Genomic DNA, 26,851 nt, shown 5'->3' with positions numbered 1-26,851 from the left:
TTCCTGCAGCTTGGTGCCAGGAACAGGACGCGGTACTCCAGTTTGGGGGGGGGGGGGGGGGGGTGGTTTGACGTAACCTCCTGGCTCACATACGCGGTGGCCCAGGCCGAGGATACTGTGCCTCGACCTGCCCCATCACCACCTCCGGTGAGTTGTGCGCGGATACAAGCAGGTCGCAGGAAGGAGACACGTGACAAGTCGGTTAAGAAAATGTAGGAGTTTATTTTGTGAATCTTGCCCTCCCCACACACAGCCCTCCCCAACCCTTTAAACATTTCACATCGAGAGAGAGCACGAGGAAACAAACTGTGGAACTGCCCCAGGGCTTCCGAGCAAGCTCTAAATTAAAAGGCAATGTATCGATGTATGGCTGCTACACGAATGGGATGTTATACGCAGGAGTGACATCCTACTCGGCCCCCGCCGATGTCGGTCCAACGGGTCAGTAACCTGGCGTGCGCAGGAGATCAGCGGCGTATAGCGAAGTGCGGAGCAGCTCGGAGGGGCGGGGGAATAACCGCTGCACTAGCAGCCCACCATCTGGCAGTGATCAATAGCCCCCTTTACTGTCCATCTTCTGCAAAAAACAACGGTGTGTTCACAAGGCCTACGATTCGAGGTGCGGGGGGGGGGGGGCGTAGACACAAGACCACCCCCCCTTCTTTATTCCTCCGCAGCACTGTGCTCCACCCGAGGGGACGGCGGCGAAGCAAGTTGAGGTGGGAGAAAGGCGAGAGCGACGCAACAAAACGCCATTGCTGCGTAACCCTCACCGCGACGGGCAGAAACAAAACGAAAAAAGGGTTCACGACATTTCACGGCAGAAACAAAAAAAAAAGTTAACACATTGCTGAGAAAACGAGTCACCGGATGAGACAAGAGTGCTGACCACAATGAGTTACTGACAGACACAGAGATAACCATCTGACAAGAGACCGGGCAAGTCCTTGCGGAAACATTTCCAAAGTGATTGTGGGATCACAAGTCACCGCCGCCGCCGCCTCTTCAGCAACATCTGATCCCTTGTCCATCTCTCTCTCTTTCTCTCTTACGATGCCGACCCACGTCACCTCCACCCAGGAAACGGGGCGGTGGGGAGAGAGGGGGCGCCCAGTCCAGCTTCGCACAGGCGACGCCAATTCAGAATCCTCGCTGGCGTGCGTCCAAAGGCAGGGGGACATCACCTCGCGCATGGTGGGGGGGGAAGAGGGGTTGGCCAGCACAGTCCAGCTACAGAAAGGTTCGTGTAAATCTTGCGGAGACGGGCGAGTGTATTGGGGAGGGGTGGAGGGGGGGCGGGGAGGGAAAGAGGGTGGGTGTTAAGTGTGATTTGGAGACGACCATTTGACCCAAAGCACCCTCCCCCCACACCATCGCAAAGGAACAGGTGTCAAACCAGCCGTGGCTCAAATTAAACAGAAAAATCCGACTTGCTACTGTTTATTGTTTCCGCTAATAATATCAACCAAAACCCCCCCCCCCAAGAGCAGATTGAAGCTTCATTCAGATGCAGAGAGAAGGGTACATTTACAAAAGAGAGGGAGAGAGAAGGCGCATGGCTTTAATACTGCTTTTCCAGGCCCAAACTCCTCTACAACCACTGCCTTCAATCGACAAGCGGCAGTGGCTTCTATCTCAACGAGGTGCGAAGGCTGCTCACACTAGCATTTATTTTATACGTCTCGTGTTTCTAAAAAAAAAAAAATCTTTTTTTTATTTAAAAGTGCGCCCTGGCGAGCTCGGGGAGGGTGGGGCAGTCGTCGCCTCCCCCAACCACCCCGTGACCCTGGCTCCCTCCGGAGTGAACTCCTTTCTCTTATCTGAACATGGTCCGAGGGTACGGGTAACTCAGGTAGGGGTCCTTTAGGTCTGGGGGGGTGGAGGGGGAGGGGCCGGGGGCATTGCAAAGGGCGGCATCCCGGGCACGCCCATCCCCATCATTACAAAGTTGGACGGGTCCATGGGGGGCGGAGGAGGCGGGGCGTACATTATGCCTGCCGTGCCGGGAGGGGGAGGGGGCGGCGGGGGCGGCGCCCCGGGGGGGAGGGGAGGCTGGACCCCAGGGGGAGGGGGAACCATAGAAGGGGCGGCAGGCATTGGCGGGGGAGGGGCCGCGCTGGAGACGGGCGTGGCTGCACCTGGGGCTGCTGCTGCTGCTGCTGCTGCTGCCATGGAGGAACGCTCACTGTAGAAGTCGTCGTGGTGCTGCTGGTATCTGAAAGAGCAAAAAAACGAGAGAGAGAGGCACAGAGGCAGTCACTTGGAAAGTGAGCGCAAAGCACAAACTGGGAACTCAGCTCCAGGCCAGGGCCGGTTTACTCGGGGCAAGTCAGACCCGCTGACGGAGCCAGTGTCCACCGCAGCGAGGCTGCCCCGCCTCCCCGTGGCGGCACAGTGCGGAATCCAGGCACTTCAAATTGGGAAGGTGACTAATCAACCACAAGTCAGTGTTCAAGATCCATCAAAATGAGCGCAAGCGAGGGGGGGGGGGGGGCAAGGGGGTGAGGGAGGGCGGGCAAGAGGCCCGGGTGGGGGGAGGGGGGCAAGGGAAAGGGTGGGAGGACCGGGGGGGGGGGCAGGAGGCCCAGAGGGACGGGCGGGAGCACGAGGGAGGGAGGGGGGGGGCAGGAGACCCAGAGGGGCGGGCGGCCTGGCGGGCAGCACGAGGGAGGGGGCAGGAGGCCCGGGGGGGGGGGGGGTCGGGTCGCAAGGGAAGGCGAGAGCGGGAGGCCCAAGGGGGTGGGGGGGCGCGCAAGGGCAGGAGGCCGGGGGGGGGAGGTGCGCGAGGCGTGAGATTGAGGGATAATGAGAGAGATGGCACACGGGAAGGGAACAGCACGGTGGAGGGAGGCAGAGAGAGGACGTGAGAGAGGGGGAGGGTGGCACGAGATTGAGGGGTAATGAGAGAGAGAGATGGCACGTGGGAAGGAGGCAGAGAAAGGATGCGAGAGAGGGGGAGGGAGGCCGAGAGAGAGAGGGCGGAGGGGCCCAGAGGGGGGCACGAGATTGAGGGGTAATGTGAGAGAGATGGCACGTGGGAAGGAGGCAGAGAAAGGATGCGAGAGAGGGGGAGGGGGCGGGAGGCCGAAAGAGGACATGAGAGAGAGGGAGGGCAGAGAGGCCCAGAGGGAGGGGAGAGTGCGAGAGAGAGGGGGCGGGAGATTGAGGGGTAATGTGTGAGAGAGAGATAGATGGCACACGGGAAGGGGACAGCACGGTGGAGGGAGGCAGAGAGAGAGAGAGAGAGAGAAAGGAAAGACTTGAGATTGAAAAGCACCAATAATATATTTTTGAAGACGGGTCACTGCCCGTTAACCAGCATTTACTGAAAGCTTTCCAAAAAACAACAAACAAAGTTGAGAAATGCATCCTTACTCACTCTGTTGCCAGGGTAAGGGTGCACTGGAGGCCATGCTGCTGCTGGGAGGTGGAGGTGGTGCTTGTTGCTGGGCTTGTTGCTGTTGCCAGGGTGGAATGGGGCCAGTGGGTGGGGGAGGAGGCTGGCTGGCTGGAGGTGGGGGTGGAGGAGGCATCATACCCATCGGGTGGGGCATCATGTCTGTCACATAAACACAAGGCATTGGGTCAGCTTCACCGCAGGAATCGCCCGCACACACAAACCCGGAGCCCGCGGCCGGCCCTCGGTGCAGTCAGTACTGAGAATCAGAATTAAACCGCACAAACCGGACAACCTCACGCTCCCTCCCCGGTACTCACCTCGAGCACTCCCCCCGTGGGAGTGAGTCCCACATTCTCCCCCACTGAGCAAGTCCCACATTCTCCCCCACTCCCCCCCGCGGGAGCGAGTCCCACATTCTCCCCACTCCCCCCGCGGAGTCCCACATTCTCCCCACTCCCCGTGGGAGTGAGGCCCACATTCTCCCCAACTCTCCCGTGGGAGCGAGTCCCACATCCCCCCCCCCCCCCCCCCCCCTCTCCCCATGGGAGCCAGTCCCACATTCTCCCCGCTCTCTGGGTAAAGATGTTGCTCCTGAGTTCCCGATTGGATCTATCTGTCTCTATCTTGTATTGACGGCCCCCTCGTTCTGGTCTCTGCCCCACACAAGTGGAATCATCTTCTCTCCATCGACCCTATCCAAACCCCCTTCGACACTGCCCTCCCAACATTGAAATCTCTGCTTTGCGCTCTCCCAAGCTGGCGTTTTTCCACTGTTGTTCTCTACTGCACTCTGCCCCGGGTTCACACTCTTAACCGAAAGGCCACCTATCACAGGGAGATAGAGAAATAGCAGTTGCCTGGGTTTGCTGCGAAACACTGGTAAATGGAAGGCAGTTACGACCACACCTCGCCTAATCGAAGCTCCAGATGCAAGAGGAAGAGGGTGGACAGCAAAGCCTGTCCTGCGTGCGCCTCCTGTATGGTACCCCAGCCCCATTCCCCCCCCGCACCTTCCAAACGCAGCCCCTCACTTACTCATAGGCGGGTGCACGGGCGGGTGACCCTGGTTCATCGGGGGTGGCGGTGGCTGCATCCAAGGTGGGGGCGGCCCGTTAGGATTGGGCGGGATGGGGTGCCCACTCATGTTGGCCATGGGCGGGGGGAAGCCTGGGTGCGGCCCACCCGGACCGCCGTGCATCCCGTGGTACGGCCGGTTGTTATCCGAGGGCCCGGAGCTCATCCACGGGGGCCGGTTCTGTGGGGAGAAAGAAGAGGAGTTGAAGTTCGCAACGTGACGGAGGGGGAGCGTTGCCCCTTGCCCATGGCCAGAGCGACACTGCCCACGTGGCATAATCTCCCACGCTGCCCACCACCCCCCTCCCCACAGTCAGAGGTCTCTCACTCCACCCCCCCCTCCCCACAGTCAGAGGTCTCTCTCCCCCTCCTCCCACAGTCAGAGGTCTCTCAACCCCCCCCAACCACAGGTCTCTTACTCTCACCCCCCCTCCCCACAGTCAGAGGTCTCTCACTCCACCACCCCCCTCCCCACAGTCAGAGGTCTCTCACTCCACCACCCCCCTCCCCACAGTCAGAGGTCTCTCACTCCACCACCCCCCTCCCCACAGTCAGAGGTCTCTCACTCCACCCCCCCCTCCCCACAGTCAGAGGTCTCTCACTCCACCCCCCCCCTCCCCACAGTCAGAGGTCTCTCACTCCACCCCCCCCCCTCCCCACAGTCAGAGGTCTCTCACTCCACCCCCCCCCCCTCCCCACAGTCAGAGGTCTCTCTCCCCCTCCATCCCCCTCCTCCCACAGTCAGAGGTCTCTCAACCCCCCCAACCACAGGTCTCTTACTCTCACCCCCCCTCCCCACAGTCAGAGGTCTCTCACTCCACCACCCCCCTCCCCACAGTCAGAGGTCTCTCATTCCACCCCCCCCCCCTCCCCACAGTCAGAGGTCTCTCACTCCACCACCCCCCTCCCCACAGTCAGAGGTCTCTCATTCCACCCCCCCCCCTCCCCACAGTCAGAGGTCTCTCACTCCACCCCCCCCTCCCCACAGTCAGAGGTCTCTCACTCCACCCCCCCCCCCTCCCCACAGTCAGAGGTCCCTCACTCCACCCCCCCTCCTCCCACAGTCAGAGGTCTCTCAACCCCCCCCCAACCACAGGTCTCTTACTCTCACCCCCCCTCCCCACAGTCAGAGGTCTCTCACCTACTCCTCCCCACCCCACCCCCCCCCACCGTCTCCCCACAGTCAGAGGTCTCTCACTCCACCCCCCCCCCCCCCTCCCCACCCCTCCAGTCAGCGGTCACCCTCACACACACGATCACAAAGAGACAGAAATGGGGACACGCTACGTGCCGACCCCCTCACTCACCGGGAGCTGTTGCTGGCCGCTGGCGGGTCCAGTGGTCCGCGGCATGGACTGCTGCGTGGAGCTTGGATGGCCCGAGGACGACGATGCGGGCACCGGGGCCTCCCCCAGCTCGGCCATCAGCGACAGGTACCTCCTTGTCCATCCGCGCCTTGTCCTGAGCCGACTGCGGGTCTCCCGGCCTGTTGAACGAGGCCCCACTGCAAGGGGTGAGCCATGCAGCAGGGAGAGAGGAGGATAAGTGACCGGCAATCACAGCTCGTTCCGATTCTCGGGCACCTTCCGCTCAGGAAAGCTCAATACCCACGGCAGGCCCCTCACACACAAATCTACCCACCCATCAGTGACACACAACTCCCAGTGACGGTGCGACCGACAACCCCGCAGCTATTCCGGCTTCGATTTGCCACCGCGGCTAACGCCCAGCGGGCACGGGTTCAAAGCATTAAGTCACTGACCTGGCGAATTTGCAGTCGGATGCGATGTGCCCAGCCCCTCCACACTTGGTACACAGCGTCGTGTTGGTGATGCTCCGTGGCTCCGTGCTCTGCCAGGGTCTCAGTATCCTGCGTGCCAAAAGACAAATCGTCGTCAGAACATTTCACCTTTCCGGAAGCTTCAAGCAAGCCGGGGATTTTTGGGGGTGGGTGGCAGGGGGAAGAGGAGAATGAGGCCACTCAGCCCATCGAGTCTGCTCCGCCATTCAATCATGGCTGATATTTTTCTCATCCTCATTCTCCTGCCTTTTCCCCATAACCCCTGATCCCCTTATTAATCAAGAACCGATCTATCTCTGTCTTAAAGACACTCAATGACCCGGCCTCCACAGCCTTCTGCGGCAAAGAGTTCCACAGATTCACCACTCTCTGGCTGGAGAAATTCCTCCTCATCTCTGTTTTAAAGGAGCGTCCCTTCAGCCTGAGGTTGTGCCCTCTGGGTCTAGAACTGAAGGCACTGTTGCTAAGTTTGCAGATGATACAAAGAGGGACAGGTAGTATTGAGGAAGCAGGGGGGCTGCAGAAGGACTTGGACAGGTTCGGAGAGTGGGCAAAGAAGTGGCAGATGGAACACAATGTGGAAAAGTGTGAGGTTCTGCACTTTGGAAGGAGGAATGGAGGCACAGACTATTTTCTAAATGGGGAAATGCTTAGGAAACCAGAAACACAAAGGGACTTGGGAGTCATTGTTCAAGATTCTCTTCAGGTTAACGTGCAGGTTCAGTCGGCAGTTAGGAAGGCAAATGCAATGTTAGCATTCATGTCGAGAGGGCTAGAATACAAGAGCAGGGATGGACTTCTGAGGCTGTATAAGGCTCTGGTCAGACCCCATTTGGAGTATTCTGAGCAGTTTTGGGCCCCGTATCTAAGGAAGGATGTGCTGGGCCTTGGAAAGGGTCCAGAGGAGGTTCACAAGAATGATCCCTGGAATGAAGAGCTTGTCGTATGAGGAACGGATGAGGACTCTGGGTCTGTACTCGTTGGAGTTTAGAAGGATGAGGTGGGATCTTATTGAAACTTACAGGATACTGCGAGGCCTGGATAGAGTGGACGTGGAGAGGATGTTTCCACGAGTGGGAAAAACTAGAACCAGAGGGCACAACCTCAGGCTGAAGGGACGATCCTTTAAAACAGAGATGAGGAGGAATTTCTTCAGCCAGAGAGTGGTGAATCTGTGGAACTCTTTGCCGCAGAAGGCTGTGGAGGCCGGGTCATTGAGTGTCTTTAAGACAGAGATAGATAGGTTCTTGATTAATGAGGGGATCAGGGGTTATGGGGATAAGGCAGGAGAATGGGGATGAGAAAAATATCAGCCATGATTGAATGGCGGAACAGACTCGATGGGCCGAGTGGCCTCATTCTGCTCCTATCTCTTATGGCAGTGGTTCATAGAATCATAGAAACCCTACAGTGCAGAAGGAGGCCATTCGGCCCATCGAGTCTGCACCGACCACAATCCCACCCAGGCCCCACCCCCACATATTTTACCCGCTAATCCCTCTAACCTACACATCCCAGGACTCTAAGGGGCAATTTTTTAAACCTGGCCAATCAACCTAACCCGCACATCTTTCGGACTGTGGGAGGAAACCGGAGCACCTCCCGGAGGAAACCCACGCAGACACGAGGAGAATGTGCAAACTCCACACAGACAGTGACCCGAGCCGGGAATCGAACCCGGGACCCTGGAGCTGTGAAGCAGCAGTGCTAACCCACTGTGCTACCGTGCCGCCTGGTTCCCAAAGGGTGCGGCGCGCCACACTGGTGCGGCGAGAGGGGATGGCAAGTGTGGCGGGAAGATTCAAGGACAATCAAAGAAACATTTAAACATGGCTTAAACAAGCATTGTTTTATACTTTCTGGATGTCCCATGATCATATTATAAAGTAGTTGTGTTCTATGTTATGAATTAAGCACTGCTCGGAGTTGGGTTTTTTTGTTTTTGAATGCATTTCTTATCAATAAAAAATTTGGTGTGGCGCGAGCAGAATTTTATTCCGAAAGTGCGGCCCAGTGAAAAAAGTTTGGGGACCACTGTCTTATGGCAACATCTTTCCACCAGTGGCACTGCGCAGCTAACTCACTCTGAACGGAGCCTGGGACAGTTGTAACTCTTGTTGAAAGCAAACACAAAGCACTCTAACATCCCCGATTGGCAATCACCTGAACTGACCAGGGGACGCGGGAAGTGAGCAGATATCTGTGGGAGTTTGCTGTGTGCAGCCTGGTCGCTGTATTCTATGTTTCCAGAGTGTGTTTCGCTGTCTGTAAGTGCGCTGGGAGGTGCAGGCAGCTGTGGTCCTGTCGCTGGAGTAGCTCGCTCCCCACACCAAGTGGTTGAATCGGGGAATTATCCCATCTCCTTGGCACTGGTTATGTACCGCTCGTCAAAAAATGTCTCCAGTCCTAGTGAGGCTGCGGTGTGGGACGGTCACCCAGGGGAGGATCCTCCAGGGGGAGGTGGGCCGTACGGGAGGGGAGACACCAGCCAATAGGTTCCTGGATACCGGGCACACTGCGAGAGCTTACCTGTTGTCATCCTCTCGCAGAGTGCCGTTGAGGCGAGCCAGTTCCCTCAGCTGCATCTTCCGTAGGTCGTTCTGATCCTCGGGAGTTTCAATGCCCTGCTTGAGGATTCCGCGGATCTGCGGGAGAGGGAAAAAAACAACCAACCGCTCTAGTCCGACCAGCACTGTCTCCTCTCCGGTTCTCAGCCACCGCACATTACCAATCGTGAAAAGGCCGCATTAACCCCAGCAGGACAGAACCAGGATAGCAGGAACATTCTCAGAGAATCCCTGCAGTGCAGGAGGACATTCGGCCCATCGAGCCTGCACCGACAACAATCTCACCCTATCCCTATAACCCCACGTATTTACCCTGATAATCTCCCTGACAGTAGGGACAATTTAGCATGGCCAATCCACCCTAACCTGCACATCTTTGGACACTAAGGGACAATTTAGCACGGCCAATCCACCTAACCCGCACATCTTTCAGACTGTGTGAGGAAACGGAGCCCCCGGAGGAAACCCACACAGACACGAGGAGAACCTTCAGACTCCGCACAGAGAGTGACCCAATCTGGGAATCGAACCCGGGTCCCTGGCGCTGCGAGGCAGCAGTGCTAACCCACTGTGCCACCATGCCGCTCGGCGAGGCTCCTCCAGCCACCTGGCTTATGGGTGCCTCTGAATTCCATCTCCTGCTTGAAACGGAGCCACCCAGTCAGTCATTGCTGCAGTGAACTGGAGCCCTTAACATTCCTTTCAATCTGATAAAAGTGTGTACGCCAGGTAAAGGTTTAGGACTCATTCCTCAGTACACTTCACACACGGGCCAGAGCGGAGATCAAATAAGACCGTCTAGAAGCAGGGACAGAGTCTCGGAATAAGGGATTGGTCGGTAGAACTGAACTGACAAGGAATTTCTTCACTCAGAGGGTAGTGAATCTTGGAATTCTCCACCCCAGAGGGTGGGACGGCTTAGTCATCGAGTATTGAAATCGGTAAGAGTTCTACGTATTAAAAACATTAAGGGACACGGGGACAGTGCAGGGAAATGGTGCTGGGACAGAAGATCAGTCATCATCTTATGATGTCGGAGAGGGCTCAAAGGGCTGAAATACCTTCTCCTGTTCACCTTTCTGTTATTTAAAACAGGGGCGAACAGGCTGGGAGTTGACCACAGGCCCGGCAAGATGAGCTGGGGGAGGGACTGATTATTATCCAGTGACTCATGCGGGAGAGCGAACAAGCTCCTGTTGAGACACGGCCTGTGTACGCACGCACACACACACCTATTTCAGCAGAGGTGAACTACCTGTTCCACTGCCTTCTTCACATTCTCCATGGTGTTTGCCGTGACCAGTGCGTGTAGTGGCTCATCTTCCCCTGGAAGCATCTGGCCATCCTTACGGCCCACCTTCCCCTCCTTCACTGAGCCTTTGCCACGGATCATGATTTTGGCATTGCATTCTTTCTCGATGTTCTTCAGTGTGTTGCCTCTGAGAGAGAGAGAGAGAGACACAGAGAGTGGGAGTGAGAGAGGACATGAGAGCAAAAGGACAGTTTGCATCCCAATTTAACGCCCTCACTTCCGCCTGGAGAACGTTCTCACAGAGAAACCAGTGTAGAGAAAGATTCAGGACAAGAGACTCTGGTCCATTGTTGTGAAACACTTTGCAACTTTCCAGACACGAGGCTCATCCTATTCTCTCCCCGTACCATCCCCCAGCACCCTCACCTCACCACACTCGTCTGTGCGTCAGCGACCACGTTTACCAAACTGCATGTACACACAGACCGACCCACCCACACACACAGACCCACCCACAGACCCACCTACCCACACACACAGACCGACCCACCCACCCACACAGACAGACCCACCCACCCACACACACAGACCCACCCACACACAGACCCACCCACCCACACACAGACCCACCCACCCACACACAGACCCACCCACCCACACACAGACCCACCCACCCACACACACAGACCCGCCCACCCACACACACAGACCCGCCCACCCACACACACAGACCCACCCACACACACAGACCCACCCACACACACAGACCCACCCACCCACACACACAGACCCACCCACCCACACACACAGACCCACCCACCCACACACACAGACCCACCCACCCACACACACAGACAGACCCACAGACCGACCCACACAGACAGACAGACCGACCGACCGACCCACCCACCCACAGACCGACCCACCCACCCACACAGACCGGAGCCTGCCTCTTTTACCTGGGTCCGATCAGGAGCCCAACAAAGTTTATCTCTGGGTATTCATCCTGCGGGATCATCACTTTGTCACTCACACGTGTAGCCGGTGGCCTGTGGGGAAGGGATGGGAGATTAACAGCCTGTCTGTCAGAGCAGCGAGGAAGAGTTAATGACAGCGCCTCCGTAAGCCACAACCCGGTGTGGCGCACAAAGCCAAGGATCAGCAGCAGCACGTCACAACGGAGCCAGAAACTGCGCCGCGGTTCCCGCGCCACGGTCTCCCGGCTCAGGGTTAACCAGGGTCCCCAACACTTCATTACACGGCCAAACTTGGCGCTTGTTTTAAAAAGCAGCGAGCTGGATGCACCAGTCCTGCTCTCCCCTGACACAAGAAAAATCGTTGACACAAAGCAAGCGGCCATTGCAATCGGAACAATTTCACACTTCTCCCTGGGAATATACCCTGTTATTCCAATCGTGGACTCATCGTCACTGCCCCGTGCAGCTTTGTGCTCAGCTCCGTACAGAGGCAACTGAGATCTTCACTTCTTCACCGCTGAGCCTCCTGCTGTTATTACACTGAGCCATAGAGGTTTACAGCATGGAAGCTTGTCCATGCCGCTCTTTGTTTTAAACCCCTAAGCTAGTCCCAATTGCCTGTGTTTGGCCCATATCCCTCTATACCCATCGTACCCATGTAACTGTCTAAATGCTTTTTAAAAGACAAAATTGTACCCGCCTCTACTACTACCTCTGGCAGCTCGTTCCAGACACTCACCACCCTCTGTGTGAAAAAATTGCCCCTCTGGACCCTTTTGTATCTCTCCCCTCTCACCTTAAACCTATGCCCTCTAGTTTTAGACTCCCCTACCTTTGGGAAAAGATATTGACTATCTAGGTGATCTGTGCCCCTCATTATTTTATAGACCTCTATAAGATCACCCCTCAGCCTCCTACGCTCCAGGGAAAAGAGTCCCAGTCTATTCAGCCTCTCCTTATAACTCAAACCATCAAGCCCCGGTAGCATCCTAGTAAATCTTTTCTGCACTCTTTCTAGTTTAATAATATCCTTTCTATAATCGGGTGACCAGAACTGTACACAGTATTCCAAGTGTGTCCTTACCAATGTCTTGTACAACTTCAACAAGACGTCCCAACTCCTGTATTCAATGTTCTGACCAATGAAACCAAGCATGCCGAATGCCTTCTTCACCATTCTGTCCACCTGTGACTCCACTTTCAAGTAAGATTTTTTTTTAAAGAAGTGTTTTCAAATAATGTTGTTGACTCTATCCGAGGTGGAGGACTCCACTCACCCCAACCCCTAGCCTCAACGCGAAACTATAAATCATGCGGGGTGGCAGAGTGGTTAGCACTGCTGCCTCACAGCGCCAGGGTCCCGGGTTCGATTTCCGCCTTGGGTCACTGTCTGTGTGGAGTCTGCACTTCCCCCTCCCCGTGTCTGCATGGGTTTCCTCCGGGTGCTCCGGTTTCCTCCCAGTCTGAAAGATGTGCAGGTTAGGGTGGATTGGCCGTGCTAAATTGCCCCTTAGTGTCAGGGGGACTATCTAGGGTAAATACATGGCATTATGGGGGAAGAGGGCCTAGGTGGGATTGTTGATGCAGGCTTGATGGGTCGAATAGCCTCCTTCTGAACTGCAGGCTTTCTCTGCACCCTGGGAGCTCCCCCAGCTCTTATCCCGACAAGTTGTGTCACAGAGCTTTTTGTTAGTAACCCATTCTGATTAATGACCCTCTTACACTCCGCTCCTGAGCGGCACGGTTCGATCAAGCAGCAGCACCGTTTCACCCTGTAACTGTGGGGCTCTCTCCACCCCCCCCCCCCACAAATGCCTCCAACAACCCTTTCAAACTCTAGCCTGCTGTCAACTTCCTGACTTTCCCCAAGCCCCACTTCCTTCCCTAAAAGAGAGTGAGGGGGGGGGGGGGGGGGGGGGGGGAAGAGGGAAAGGAGGAGGAAGAGGAGAAACTTACTTGTAATCTGCCGGCGGCTTGAAGTCGGGGTTGAGGGCAATCATCTCCTGAATGAGATTGTGTCTCTCCTCTTCCAGCTTCTTCCGAGTTCTGAACTCGCGCGTGTTCAGCCTCTTGCCCTCGCTGTTGTAGATTGGCTCGGGGGAGGGAGACCTGTGCAGGAATCACAGGGCGTCAGCGCCATCTCACTCGTGACCCCACACGCGTCTCTAGTCTCTCTCTCTCTATTACAACAATATTTTTTTTCTCCCCCATTAGAATACAAAAAAGGCAACTCTCCCCTACGCTTTCCTAATTCTCTACTCACCCCCCCCCTCAAGATGGGGCACCTTAAAGTGGCACTGACTACAAGACACCGAGATGAGGCAGCTGTTAGCCTGAGCTGAAAGCTGTGTTTCTAGACAAGTTGATCTGGTTAACACCACAGGCTGTAGATAACAATTAACACTCAGTGCTCACACCCAGATCCACATTGTCCGCCTGGAGAGGTAGTAAACTACATGAAGCAGATTTAGAATTGCGCCAAGGGTGTGAACAGGGAGACAGATCTCAATCAGGTAACACTTTACATTTATCAATACCCAACTTGGCGGTCAGCTCAACAGACTGGGACGCCCCCTCTTGTTGACTGGGACCATCTCAAAAACCCCAACGGACACTCTCTCCCAATCGTTCAAACCCGCGCAGAGATGTGCGAGAGAGCCAAGGCTCGCTCACTCGAGTTCACAGGCACTGCGTACACAGCTGTGACAGCCACATGTGCCCAGCTGTGCGACGATGAATATATCAAACAGATCTAACGGTGGAGCATTGCTGCCTTTTGTTAGAGAGAGAGCTTGGAATGAGGAGCGCAAAGTCTGATAATCTTGTGCTAACAGCAACAACCCCCCCCCCCTCTGCTTCTGTGGTCATTCTTCTAGTGAGATTGTTTCGGGTTCTGCATTTTAGGAGCACAGGCTTTTCACCACTCTCCCCCACCCCCCCCCTATCTGAAGAAGCTCACAGCCCATCGACGAGGTATACATTTAGATGCTGCATTGTCCAGGGTTAACCTTTCAGGGTCTGGAGGTTGCATCGTGGCCTGATTGAACCCGTTAATAAAAATAACCCCAGATATATACAGGCTAACAGAGCACAAACCGAACCGTCATGCGTGACTCCCAAGGCTTTGCAGTGTGCACCTAAACAGCCCAGATACAGCCTCCCGCTGCAGGCCGTGTATTCCCCGCGCTCCAGCCTCCCAGGAGGGCCCCAGGGATTCAAGGCTCATCATTCTCGATGGTTTTAAGGAATGGAAAATAACCTCCCCACCCCCCTGGGAGCAGAGCAAACAATCTCAACTCCACTGAAGCAGCACCCTGGCGAATACCTGATGTTGGTCTGTCGCATCAACGGCCCACAACCGCGAGCAGTCATCGCTCGGAGGCACTAACTACCCCCGCCCCCCCCCCGCAGCAGTCACATGGCTCAGGAGGCTCAGTGCTGGCAAGGTTTATTCTGTCGGGAACGTGGCTGGATGGTTCAGGGTCCAGGAAGACTCTTTCACAGATGGGAAAAGCAAACCCCAGGCACAACGCCTCTGACGGAAGCCCCAGTAGCCACACTAATTCTCCATGCAGCCAGGAGGGGGGTGTCCCGGACGGTGTGGGATTGACCTAGTGAGGTTTGAACAGCATGTGGGGCAGCTGCTGATGCAGTCCCAGCAGCAAAGCACCCTCCCCCCCGCCCCCCCCCAGGCTCCTCCATCCCCCTCCAGAGTGGTTTTTGATCTTTCAACACAGACCCAGTCAACAAGAGGCAGTGTGAGTGTGTGTGAGAGAGACAGAAAGTGAGAGTGAGTGTGTGTGCGTGTGAGAGAGCATGGGAGAGTGAAAGTGAGACAGACAGAGACAGTGTGAGAGAGAGTGTGAGGGAGAGAGAGAGGGTGAGTGTGAGAGGGGGTGGGAGTGAGTGTGAGCATGAGTGTGAATGTGGGAGAGAGTGAGAGTCTGTGTGTGAGTGTGTGTCGTGAGAGAGTGTGTGAGAGCGAGGGGGCGAGTAAGTGTGAGCATGAGTGTGAATGTGGGAGAGAGTGAGAGTCTGTGTGAGAGTGTGTGAGAGAGAGAGAGGGGGCGGGATTGAGTGAGTGTGAATGTGAGAGAGAGTGAGAGTCTGTGTGTCATGAGAGAGTGAGTGTGTGTGTGAGAGAGAGGGGGCGGGAGTGAGTGTGAGCATGTGTGAATGTGGGAGAGAGTGAGAGTCTGTGTGAGAGAGTGTGTCGTGAGAGAGAGAGTGTGTGTGTGAGAGAGAGTGAGTGTGTGTGTGTGTGAGAGAGAGTGAGAGTCTGTGTGAGAGAGAGTGAGTGTGTAAGAGAGAGAGGGGGCGGGAGTGAGTGAGTGTGAGCATGAGTGTGAATGTGAGAGCGTGTGTGTGAGAGTGTGTACACAAGTGTTTTTCCCTCCCCACCCCCAGAGGGAATTGGGATTTTAAGAATCTGTTCGACAATTCGGCAATAAGGGGCGAGTGCTGTTTCTTTTCTGTGGCAACCTCGTCAGGAGGCAAGACAAATGGTTAGATGCATCGATTTCACCTCTCGCTAGCAGCTTAGAATTCTACCAGCAGTAACGTTAGACCTGCACAGAACTCATTATAAATAATATACTAGAACAGAAGGAAAAAAAAAAGATTTCTGCTGACTGGTACACACTTCACACTGAGGTTAAAAAGGGGTTATTCAAAGACACTGAATGGCCTTTTCCCGCTTCTCCAGGCACCGACTGAAGGGAGGCAACCTGTTCTTCCTGGACTTACTCAACTAGTTTTGCTACTTCTCAAAAGGCGGTTTCTGTGCTAGAGAGACATGTTAAGCCTTGCTAAGCAGTCCCAGACTGCTTCACTTTCCCTGTCCCTTTTGCCCTCTGTACACACGAGTAAATGAAAAAAAAAGTGTGGTCAGGATAAGCATAGCTTCTTTCCAAACCATGCATTACAAGGCTTGGATCCCAGACGCCGCACCTGTAAACTCTGCTATTAGTTTACGCTGAATATAAATTTGTAAAGGAGTGAACAAAGGGGAATTTTCATTAAAAAGGGTGTAAGGGGGGGGTGGGTTGATTTATAGGTCAATAAATGTACCGTTAAAACATTTTAATCTCAAACACAGGTCTCGGCGTTTCTAGGGTTGCAACAAGTGGTCGCCGTGGTGCGACCGAAACTTGACACACTGCGGTAACTGGTTAATTTGCTCCGAGACTTCCTTCCAATCGATTTTACTCCGAGTTACCCTAAAAGATGTTCCAGTTGTCGAGTGGAATCCAATCGGACTGGAAGAAAACCTAACTGGTTGTGGGCGACATCGTTGCAACCCCAAGAACCCGAGGCACCTCTCTCGGTCGCTTACTAGTTAAACAAGCCGAGCGCCGTAGGCTGAAGCTCTGGACAAGGTGCCATCTCAAGCCAAACTTGTACAGCTTCAGCCAACGGAATCCAAGTTTGTCTTTATATATAAAAAAATATATATATATATATTAAGAGGCTGCCAAAAGAACTAAATGGTCACGGGTAAAATTGTTATCAAGTCTGCCCTGTGCTGGGAACAGCTAACAGAAAACAACTGGTCCTGCAGTCAGCCAATTCAGACCCACCTTCAATCCCCACCTCCCCCCGACCTTCAATCCCCACAAAGCTCCCCGGACGTGTTGGAAAAGTTCGGATCTACCCGCAGAGTTCGCCGCCCTGTTCCCGCTGCAGGCAGCTACATTCAAATAGCAACCCTCAAACAAACAAAGAGTGTTATCTAAGGTGATGTTACTGGGAGGGGGTGGATTGACCGTGAAGTGTCTAACCTGCCTCGAGGGGATTCGCTGATCTTGCAAACAGAGACTAAATCTCCTCCCCCTGCTACAGAAGGTGCCCACTCTCCCGGGGGGAGGGGGAAACAGTTCTACAGGTGCTAGATGTCCCACCCCCACCTCACCCAAACGGCTGTGCAACTGACAGGAGGTTTTCAAAGGACACCACTTCTCTCTCTCCACCCACAATCAGGATGATTGCCTGCCTGCCCCCCCCCCCCCCCCCCCCCCCCAAGGGTGGGTGGGCACCTGGTTGGACACCAGCCGTGTTTGCCCGGGAGTAGGGAGTGAGATCCGGGCATGTCCGCGAGGAAGCTGCTGTTGACACTTGCAATGTGTGTTACAGCACGGGGCTGAGTTAATCCTTTAGAAGGCCTCAATGGTTCGCTTGGGAAGGGGGCAGCCTGCGCTGATACGCCACACAAGACTGAACAGCACGACAGAGGGATCGATGCGCCCCAGAGAGCGGGTGATCCTACAGATCAGCCACTGGCCGAGAGCAAATCCTCACTGAATGCCCCTTATTTTACTGAAATTCGAAAATGGCGTTTGGCTTAGAAAAGCAAGCTCGAGGCAGAAGAACTGGCCCGAGAGAGGCCGTGGCGGGGCAAGTTTTGACCAGCCGTGTGTCTAAGACGCTGGACTTTCTGCCACAGCGGCTTCTGTCCTCTCCCCACGCTCACAGGGGTAGGAAGCTTCCCCTTCATGCCTCACAGCGCCAGGGGCCCGGGTTCAATTCCCGGCTTGGGTCACTGTCTGTGCGGAGTCTGCACGTTCTCCCCCCGTGTCTGTGTGGGTTTCCTCCGGGTGCTCCGGTTTCCTCCCACAGTCCGAAAGACCGTGCTGGTTAGGGTGTATTGTCCGTGCTAAATTCTCCCTCAGTGTAACCCGAACAGGCGCCGGACTGTGGGATTCTCACAGTAACTTCATTGCGGTGTTAATGCAAGCCTACCCGTGACACTAATCTCCGTCCAAAGGAAGTAAAGGCCGAGGAGACTTCCCGGGCCATCCTACGGCAGGCAAAGCGCTCAGCGATCCAGAAACTCTACCTGTGAGGTTGGGGAAGAAACCCCACAGGAATCTGCCCCTAGCCCAGTGTTTTATTGACTGGGACACACACACACACTCGGTGTAACAATCTGATCTTAAGCTTGGCTCTCTCCATTCCCATTTTACCGACTAAAACAGGTGGGCTGACAGGACCAGTGGATGTGGCGAACAGTTGCAGCATTATTGACTGACTGTCGGCATGCAAGAAAGGGACGTCAGAACAAGAAAACAAGCTTTGGTTTTTTTTTTCTCTTGTTAACACAAACAAATTAAAACCTCTTGTTACTCATTAAAAACTTATTTAACAGTTTAACCACTGCCCAAGGACAGCTGTGGTCACCTCCTATTACTGGGGGGAAAAAAGGGGGAAAGCAAATTAAAAGGGAGGGCGAGGGGGGGGGGGAATAAACTTTCGATGACCCCCAAACCAGCAGCGGAAATTGTCCAAACTACAAACGGGACTGACGCCTCCGTTTAATGGCAAATAAAAACAGTTAAAAGCAGCAAATGGGAGCACAAAATAAACGTTATTACATCGACTGCTTCAGAAAGGTTCCAAAGAAAATCACCAGCCACCAATGCAGCGATGTAGAATACGGGCTTTAGGAAACACACAGGGCACCCCCAGTTAAAACGAGCAGCGTTGCGCGAGAGAGGGAGGAAGCACGGGATCAGTCACGTTCAGAGGGATAGAGGCAACGGTGCGTCGAGCGGGCCAATTCTCGAGCGAGTGAGCGGGGGCACCCTATTGCTGTGTCCCAGTCAGCAGGCGCTTGCAATGGGAAAGGGGAGGGAGGGAGGCAGGACAGGCTGCCCTATCAGGGCGACTTTTAAACAGACCGAGATGAATCAGTGACAGAATGGGCCCGAATTCCCGAAGACTGCACACTCAGCCACCCCAAGGGAAAACACAGGTTTGATCTCTCCGCCCCCCCCCCCCTCCGGTGTAAGCAGCCATTTTGAGGCAATGTCACACCGGCAACCATGTGGGTGTGCGCACTCGTGAGTGTGTGCGCGCGTGTGCATGCATGAGAGTGTGTATGTGTGCGTGCGCGAGAGCGTGTGTATGTGTGCGTGTGTGAGAGTGTGTATGTGTGCATGCATGTGTGTGCGTGAGAGTGTGTATGTGTGCGTGTGTGCATGCATGCGTGTGTGTGAGAGTGTGTATGTGTGCGTGTGTGCATGCGTGTGTGTGCGTGCGAGAGTGTATGTGTGCGTGTGCATGCATATGTGAGAGAGTGTGTATGTGCATGCATGTGTGTGTGAGTGTGTGTGCGCGCGTGTGTGCATGCATGTGTGCGCGCGCGCGAGAGCATGTGCATGCATGTGTGTGTGCGCGTGCGAGTGTATGTGTGCGTGTGTGCATGCATGTGTGTGTGCGCGCATGACAATTACCCAACGGGGAGGGAGGGTCTGAAAAAGGAAAACAGGTCTCGGGAGAACCCGGGGAAGTTGAAATCGGGACTAAGAGAGGCTCAGACAGGGAGAGACTGCAGTGAGCAGAGAACAGAGGTGGAGTGAGCGAGTGAGAGATAGGGACCCTCGCCGGCCGCGCTAAAAGCCCGGGCCTGCCAAGCGGACGCAGGGGACAAAGCAAGAACACCGGGCCCCCAATGTAAAAGCACTTGGCGCCCGTCATCACCGCAAAGCGGCGGGACTCCCGCTGACATGCCGGGAGGGGGGACGGAGTGACATCCGGAGGGTTTGCGATCTCCCCGTTACTAACTGCCTGAGCTAGCCTGCTTCTCGAAAGGAAAAAAAAAAGGCTACGAACTGAGACCACAGCTGTCCCGTAACCCACCCCCACGCTTCATGTATCTTTTTAAAAACTTTAAAAATCAAATCATTAAAACCTTTTAAGCTCAAAGAGAATAAAATAAATGTAAAATGGTGACCACTTCCATTCCTGTACTGAAAGTTGCATTAAGGTAGAAGGATACCACAATGATGAGATTAACCAACTCCGATTAAAATAAACCACATCACACATTGCTTATGCGATGACACCAAGTATTGAAAAGGAAAATTGTTACTGTCAGCTGCTTTAAAACTTTCCCAACCTGTCCTCAGGGTTTGGGGGGATACCAAGGTCTCCAGTACGCAGTTTGCGGGTCAGGTCTTCAATCTGGAGTTGCACTGGAAGAAACCAGGTTAGGAAAAAAAAGGACGGAAAAGAAAAGTTACATAAATTCTCAAATCGTTATCAGAATACAGCACGGAGCTTTGGAGGCACAGTGCATTCAACGCTTCAACACACTAATTAAAAACCGCATCAAAAAATAAACACAAAACAACAGGATATCAGCAACGAAACTAAGAGACCAAGCTTCAACACAATCCTAACGCAGGGTAACGGTTTTTAAAAACACGTGCTGTGCTGAGGTGTCAAAAATAACAAAACAGGCCTTACAGCTAGGAAACGTTCATATTAGGGCTGCCACAATATCAATACAGTGTTGTTAGAAAGTATAAACGTGACTCTTCATCATCAGCTTGCTGCAGCTTCAGGGCTGGAAGAACCGTCTTTCGTCTGGTTAAATTTGGACCCTCTGGGAAGGGAACGGTTAAATTTGGACCCTCCGGGAAGGGACCGGCTAAATCTGGCCCCTCCAAGAAGGGACCGGCTAAATCTGGCCCCTCCAAGAAGGGACCGGCTAAATCTGGCCCCTCCAAGAAGGGACCGGCTAAATCTGGCCCCCCCAAGAAGGGACCGGCTAAATCTGGCCCCTCCAAGAAGGGACCGGCTAAATCTGGCCCCTCCAAGAAGGGACCGGCTAAATCTGGCCCCTCCAAGAAGGGACCGGCTAAATCTGGCCCCCCCAAGAAGGGACCGGCTAAATCTGGCCCCTCCAAGAAGGGACCGGCTAAATCTGGCCCCTCCAAGAAGGGACCGGCTAAATCTGGCCCCCCCAAGAAGGGACCGGCTAAATCTGGCCCCCCCAAGAAGGGACCGGCTAAATCTGGCCCCCCCAAGAAGGGACCGGCTAAATCTGGCCCCTCCAAGAAGGGACCGGCTAAATCTGGCCCCTCCAAGAAGGGACCGGCTACTTTTGGCCCCTCCGGGAAGGGACCGGCTAAATTTGGCACTCCGAACTTTCCGCCAGGGTTAAAGAAAGCAAAACGAAGGCCCTTCGCTTAAAGACCAATCTAGTTTCCACCCTCAAAGGGCTCAGCAGTAGGTACCTCCCCCAACACCTCAGCCGGAGAGAGCTCCCCTTACCGGGGAGACAGCAATCTCGACAACGCGGCACTTTTAATCCCGATTCGAACTCAATGCACCCGGTGGAGGTGGCAACGGGGCAAAGCGAATGAATTGTGGGCCCACCGGGTCAGGATTTGTTAGGTTGCTACGTGACACTTCCAGCCCTGCTGGCCAACCACACCTGCGCATTCAAACCCTTTTGGAAGGTCTCAGATTCCAGTTTGAATGCTTTGCTGCAGGCGCAAGCTGCCAATTCTAACTGAACGCTCCAGATATTGAAAGCTGGCAGTCATGCACGGTGACGAGACAGACAAACCTTAGAAAGACTACTGGACGAATAGAGAGGTGCTTCTCCCCGGCAGGGAAAGGAAACCCAATATCAGTCAATTCAACCTCTTCAGACATTCAAGAAACGCAGCCGTTGCGGTTTTTATTTTAAAAACAAGGGTTACTCGCAGTTTCAGATCTCAGAATCCAGGGTCAGAGAACAAACATCAATTATTCATCTGCGTCAAGTTAACTTCATATAAATCCACCAATCCATCACAACCGTGCCTGGGCGGTGTACACAATGGCTGCACAAGACAGGACCCCCCCCCACATCCGAGCTGTCTCGTCAGTCACCGTGTCCACATGCAGAGCAAGGCTCCAGAACGCACTAATCGGGGACGGAGACAGGGAAATCCCCCGCTGTGTCGCACACCACACACAAAGGAACTGGGCTACCTGCGAGAGTTTGCAAGCGTGATGTAATCACGCCTAGGGGACGAATAACACCAATCGTTAGTGCTGGGTGGACTATTTCCGCCGGCACGTCACCGTTTGGGTCTGGACTGTGCGTAACGCACGCTTGGGTTTTTGTTCTCTGATACCTCCTCACCGGTCACCCACACCGGACAGGGAGGCCACTCTCCCCTCGATGCTTCTCACTCTTACCAGCTGTCAAGGAGCGGCCAAAAACGCAGGGTATTAATTCTCACTACTCGGGCAATAGCGATTGGACAACGGGAATGAGAAAAAGAAACAAACAGTGCATCAGCCGGGGCATCCCAAAAGCGGCCAGAAGCGATAAGCACCCCATTTAGATTTCAGGATCAGGTAGCCGGGTCGACTAGACATCTTATTTTCCACATGCTTCTCTCGACAGGACCAGTTTGTCTCAAAAAAAAAACAGGAGCTGCAGACGAAGCAAGGAGCAGCAGCCAGTCCAGCTAAAGCAGCCATTTCTGTTCACTAGCTGATTTAGGTTAAGGATTCTCTGCACAACTTTCCACGATTGCATGCTTAGCCACTTGTGCAAGGGCTGCCGGGGCAAAGGGCCACCCACAAACAGCTGGATCTGGACTCATTTTCCATCCGGGTTAAATGTTCACATTGCAAAATGGCTGACTGGGGAAGAGGGGGGGAGGGGGTGGTGTGTGGGTGTGTGGGGTGGGGGGGGAGAGAGAGAGAGAGGAGGAGGAGGATTCATTAGAAGCCACGAGTCAGAACTCTTAGATCTTTGGACACAGTAAGGGACGGACGTGATTGAAGCAATTAGGAATCGTTGGACAAGAGCACACCAAGAAACGAAACGGAATCAGGTCGACACAGTTACTGCAGCAGAATGCACCGCAAGACAGAGGTTATTGTATAAATCTCTCCAAGACCCGAGAACACCCCCTCCACCCCCCACACATTCACAAACAGCTTCATATTCCGGCTAACACCTGTTGGAAGTATCAACCCCCCCCCCCCCCCACCAGTCCCACATCGTGGATCCACCCAGAAGCGGACACAAGTCCCGCCCGGGACACTAAACGGACGCAAGGCCGATCCAGCCCCAATGTCTCTCTAATTAGAGTTCCAGGAACGGAATGGGGGGGAAGGGAGGGGTTAGCGAGAAAAATTCCCATATCGCAAAGAACGCTGACGTGAAATGAGGGCCATGGTGCGGAGACGCCAGCGTTGGACTGGGGTGGGGCACAGTAAGAAGTCTCACCACACCAGGTTAAAGTCCAACAGGTTTATTTGGAATCACGAGCTTTCGGAGCGCCGCTCCTTCATCAGGTGAGTGGAGAGGTAGGTTTCACAAACACGGCAGATATAGACAGAGGCACAATTGCGAGGTAATGGTTGGAATGCGAGTCTTTACAGGTAATCAAATCTTTACAGGTACAGGTATCTGTAAAGACTCACATTCCAACCATTATCTTGTAATTGTGTCTCTGTCTATATATGCCGTGTTTGTGAATCTACCTCTCCACTCACCTGATGAAGGAGCAGCGCTCCGAAAGCTCGTGACTCCAAATGGAACGCTGTTGGACTTTAACACTGGTGTTGTGAAACGAGGGGAGGGGAACTGGTTGGAAACTGCAACTTGGCATTGGAGCTCGAAGGCCCTGGGTTTGCACGGCCCCCGCAGCCACACGGTTTCCGCGCCTGGGGTCCGATCTCGCCAACTGCCGCAACATCCAGGCTGGAGAGAAGGAGGGGGGCATGGCCAAAGGGTCGCTGAAGGACCGACCCGCTCGCCATTTCAACGCCGACGTCACCTCGAGGTCGCCAGCCGCCACTCGACCTCAGGAAGGCAAACTCTGCTCTCGCGTTTGTCACTCGGCTCACTCCTCCCGCAGCGGACCAAGGGACAACTGGTGCCAGCAAAACGCCCTTTGGTTTAAAACCGGCACTTGTCCCTGTCCCGTCAGTGAGAGAGATACGCACCATCACTGCATCCTGAGAGTTCGAGGCTACCCTCTCTTTAAAAAAAACTGGGGACAAATCTAGAGCTGCACTTTTGAGTAATTTGATTTTTAAAAAATTTAAATTGCTCCGGCTTGCCGCAGTCTGGTCAGATAAGCGAGCAGCTCGAATCGCCCGCTAGTGACAAAACCCTCAGGCGAACCAAACAGCCCGGCTGCACAGAACTGAGAACCCCTAACGGCAACACCCTCAGTCGAACCAAACAGCACGGCTGCACGGGGATTTAGATTTGTTTTGCAAAGTTAAGATTAAAAACACCCTGTAAACATCTGTAAAAGCAGTAGCTACGAGCATTAAAAAAAGAGAGGCGGCAATGGAAGGAATCGCAGCAACTAGTTATTGTGGCACCCCGAATATATACAATAACTTATACAAGATTACAGCAAAATATTACACACCGCAACTTCTAACATCTTTCAGACGTGAACATTTGTGGCACGTGCCTCTCTTTAACATGATCATTTTGCTAAACACGTGGATTATATCTACGAGAGGTGGCAGACAGGCAGCGGAACCTCTCCCGATCCTTACCGATATAAGCTCGCTCCTGGTCCCGCGTCAATCCCGGCGGAATCACAGTCGGCATCCCCGGGATCACCGTCTTTTGATCCGAAGTCTCGTTGCTCCAGCGGCTTCTCTTTCTCCTCTTCTGCCCGAAGTCATCTATCGAAAAGACGGGGGGGGGGGGGGGGGGGGGGGGGGAACAAAATGGGGTTGTGGGGGGAAGAGAAGCGTCAGAACATGGCGGACATGGGGGCAACACACACAGCAAGGCCTTCGCTCCAGCCGGCACGCAGTGAACCGACCGCCAAGGATGTTAAACTGGATTCGAAAATCATAAGATACTAATTTCCGATCACAATTTCAATCATTTAGCCGCTTCGGGCAAGTTGGGTAGATGTGTTGCTCGACTGGAAGAGCGACGTAGACACCCAGGATAAAGGCCCTTCCTCAAACCCCGTCAGCGGAAGCAACCCAAGGCGCTGCGACGCAATAATTGTTCCAACACGCGGCAGGAAGGGAGCGTATTCTGGATTTCTTTACAGGGGAGAGTACGGGGCATGAGTGAAAGCAAAGGACCGCGGCTGCTGGAATCTGAAACCAAAATGCTGGAAAATCTCAGCGGGTCTGGGCAGCATCTGAGAGAGAAAAGAGCTGACGTTTCCAGTCCAGATGACCCTTTGTCAAAGGCATAGAAAGTGGGAGATATTTATACTGCACGGGGAGGGAATGAAAGATAGCCACAGAAACCAGGGGAAAAGGCGGCTAATGGCAGCCCACAGAGAGAATAAAGAGTGTGAAGGGCCAAACGGCAGAAATCAGAGGGTGAGCTGTGACAGATGGAGATGTGGGGGGAGAGGGGTAAAATTGAGAAAAAGGGGGAAGCAAAGGGGGAGAAAGGGTAAGGGAAGGGGGGATAAAGTAGGGGGAAAGAGTGGGGGGGGGGGAAGAGAGAAAAATGACGCATTTACAGAGGGGACCCCCAACTCTGATGGGGAAAGTGCATCACCCTTGTGGCGAGAGGCCGGGACTGCGCCGTGACGTGTTTACACTGGGGTAATGGCGACTCCAGGAGGGGAAAGTACGCCACCATAGTGGCGGGAGGCCGGGACGCGTTTACATTGTGGGAAAGAGCGACTCTGGGAGGGGAAAGTGCGCTCCCTGGTGGCGGGAGGCTGGGACTGCGCTGTGAAATATTTACATTAAGGGAACAGCGACTCCAGGAGGGGAAGGTGCGCTCCCTGGTGGTGGGAGGCCGGGACTGCACCGTGACATGTTTACATTAGGGGCAACGGCGACTCCAGGAGGGGAAAGTGCGCTCCCTGGTGGTGGGAGGCCGGGACTGACTGCGCCATGACATGTTTACATTGGGGCAACGGCGACTCCAGGAGGGGAAAGTGCGCTCCCTGGTGGTGGGAGGCAGGGACTGACTGCGCCGTGACAATTTCACACGGCGAATCCCCCCCCACCCCACGCGCGGAGTTTGGAGACTGAAATTTTACAACAACCCAGGAGATTGGAGAACCTGCCGTCAGTATGGGAGAAAAGCAATAGGAATTATACCACCTGGGGAGGGAGATATACACATCCTGCTGATTATTATAGCCTGAATAAGAAACTTTAATGATTTATTAGGGGGTCACCAGCTCCCCCTTCCCCCAGCCACTCACCATCAGCAGCCTGACTCTCCAGCTCATAGTTGATGCCCAGGCCCGGCAGCATCTTGCTGCCCATGGGGATGAGGTTGGCCATTTGCCCCCTCACCCCCCCCCCCGGGGGTATATTTTTTCACCCCCGCCGAATCTGATTTAACCGCCCCCAACCGATGCGGGGTGTTAAAAGCTGAGGTAAAGTGCCGCTGGTTAGCCGCCCTGAGTCCGCCCGGCGCCGGGAAGCGCCTCCCAATCTGCTCGGCATCGCCGCCACAACATGGCGGCCGCGGGGAGACAGAGAGAGAGCCGTTGGCGGGAAAGGGGCGGGGCCTCCTTCCCAGCCCGCCCCCGGCATCCCCATTGGCCGGCGGCCCCATCCATCAAAACTGGCATTAGCTGAGGCGGCTGCCATTCATTCACATTACGCCGCGCCGATTGGCCGCCGCCTGCTGTCAATCATGTCGGGAGGCCGAACCAGCCATTGCGACCAGCCCATTGGCTCAGCCGGCCGTCCATCACAAGGGCGCCGCCGTCTCCCATTGGCCGGCGTGGAGGTCCCACCGCCCTTCAATTGTGACGAGCCGGAGCGGAAGGCGGGACGTCCGCCCAGCCCGTCATGCGACGCCCCCTCCGCACCGATTGGGTGAACCGCTGTCAATCACATGAAACGGCCCGCTCCGATTGGCGGAGGCGGCTGTCCATCAACGGCCGGATGTAGAGGGGCGTTGAGTGACAGTTGAGGTGAGCCGCCCATCCCCCCCACCGTCGCCTTCGCCGCCTCACCTCTCTCCCGCGGCGCCTGACCAAACGAAGACATCATGTAGAAGCGGCCCGGCTCCTCCATCGG

At 54.7% G+C, this 26,851-nt stretch overlaps 1 protein-coding gene across 1 annotated transcript; it reads right to left on the bottom strand.

Annotated features, from left to right (window-relative positions):
- On the bottom strand, window positions 1-26,289 carry LOC144487142 (splicing factor 1-like). The gene is given in 14 exon segments (XM_078205202.1): window positions 1-2,156; window positions 2,159-2,215; window positions 3,380-3,559; window positions 4,436-4,655; window positions 5,782-5,910; window positions 5,912-5,960; window positions 6,237-6,344; window positions 8,805-8,920; window positions 10,098-10,281; window positions 11,054-11,143; window positions 13,028-13,180; window positions 19,968-20,043; window positions 24,383-24,514; window positions 26,023-26,289. Coding segments are annotated over 14 exon segments (1,869 nt in total). The 5' UTR covers window positions 26,105-26,289; the 3' UTR covers window positions 1-1,863.
- Between the last annotated feature and the right edge of the window lie 562 nt (window positions 26,290-26,851).

Source organism: Mustelus asterias, unplaced genomic scaffold (genome assembly GCF_964213995.1).
Source record: "Mustelus asterias unplaced genomic scaffold, sMusAst1.hap1.1 HAP1_SCAFFOLD_618, whole genome shotgun sequence".
Lineage (NCBI taxonomy): Eukaryota > Metazoa > Chordata > Chondrichthyes > Carcharhiniformes > Triakidae > Mustelus > Mustelus asterias.
This window is presented reverse-complemented; position numbering and strand designations above follow the sequence as displayed.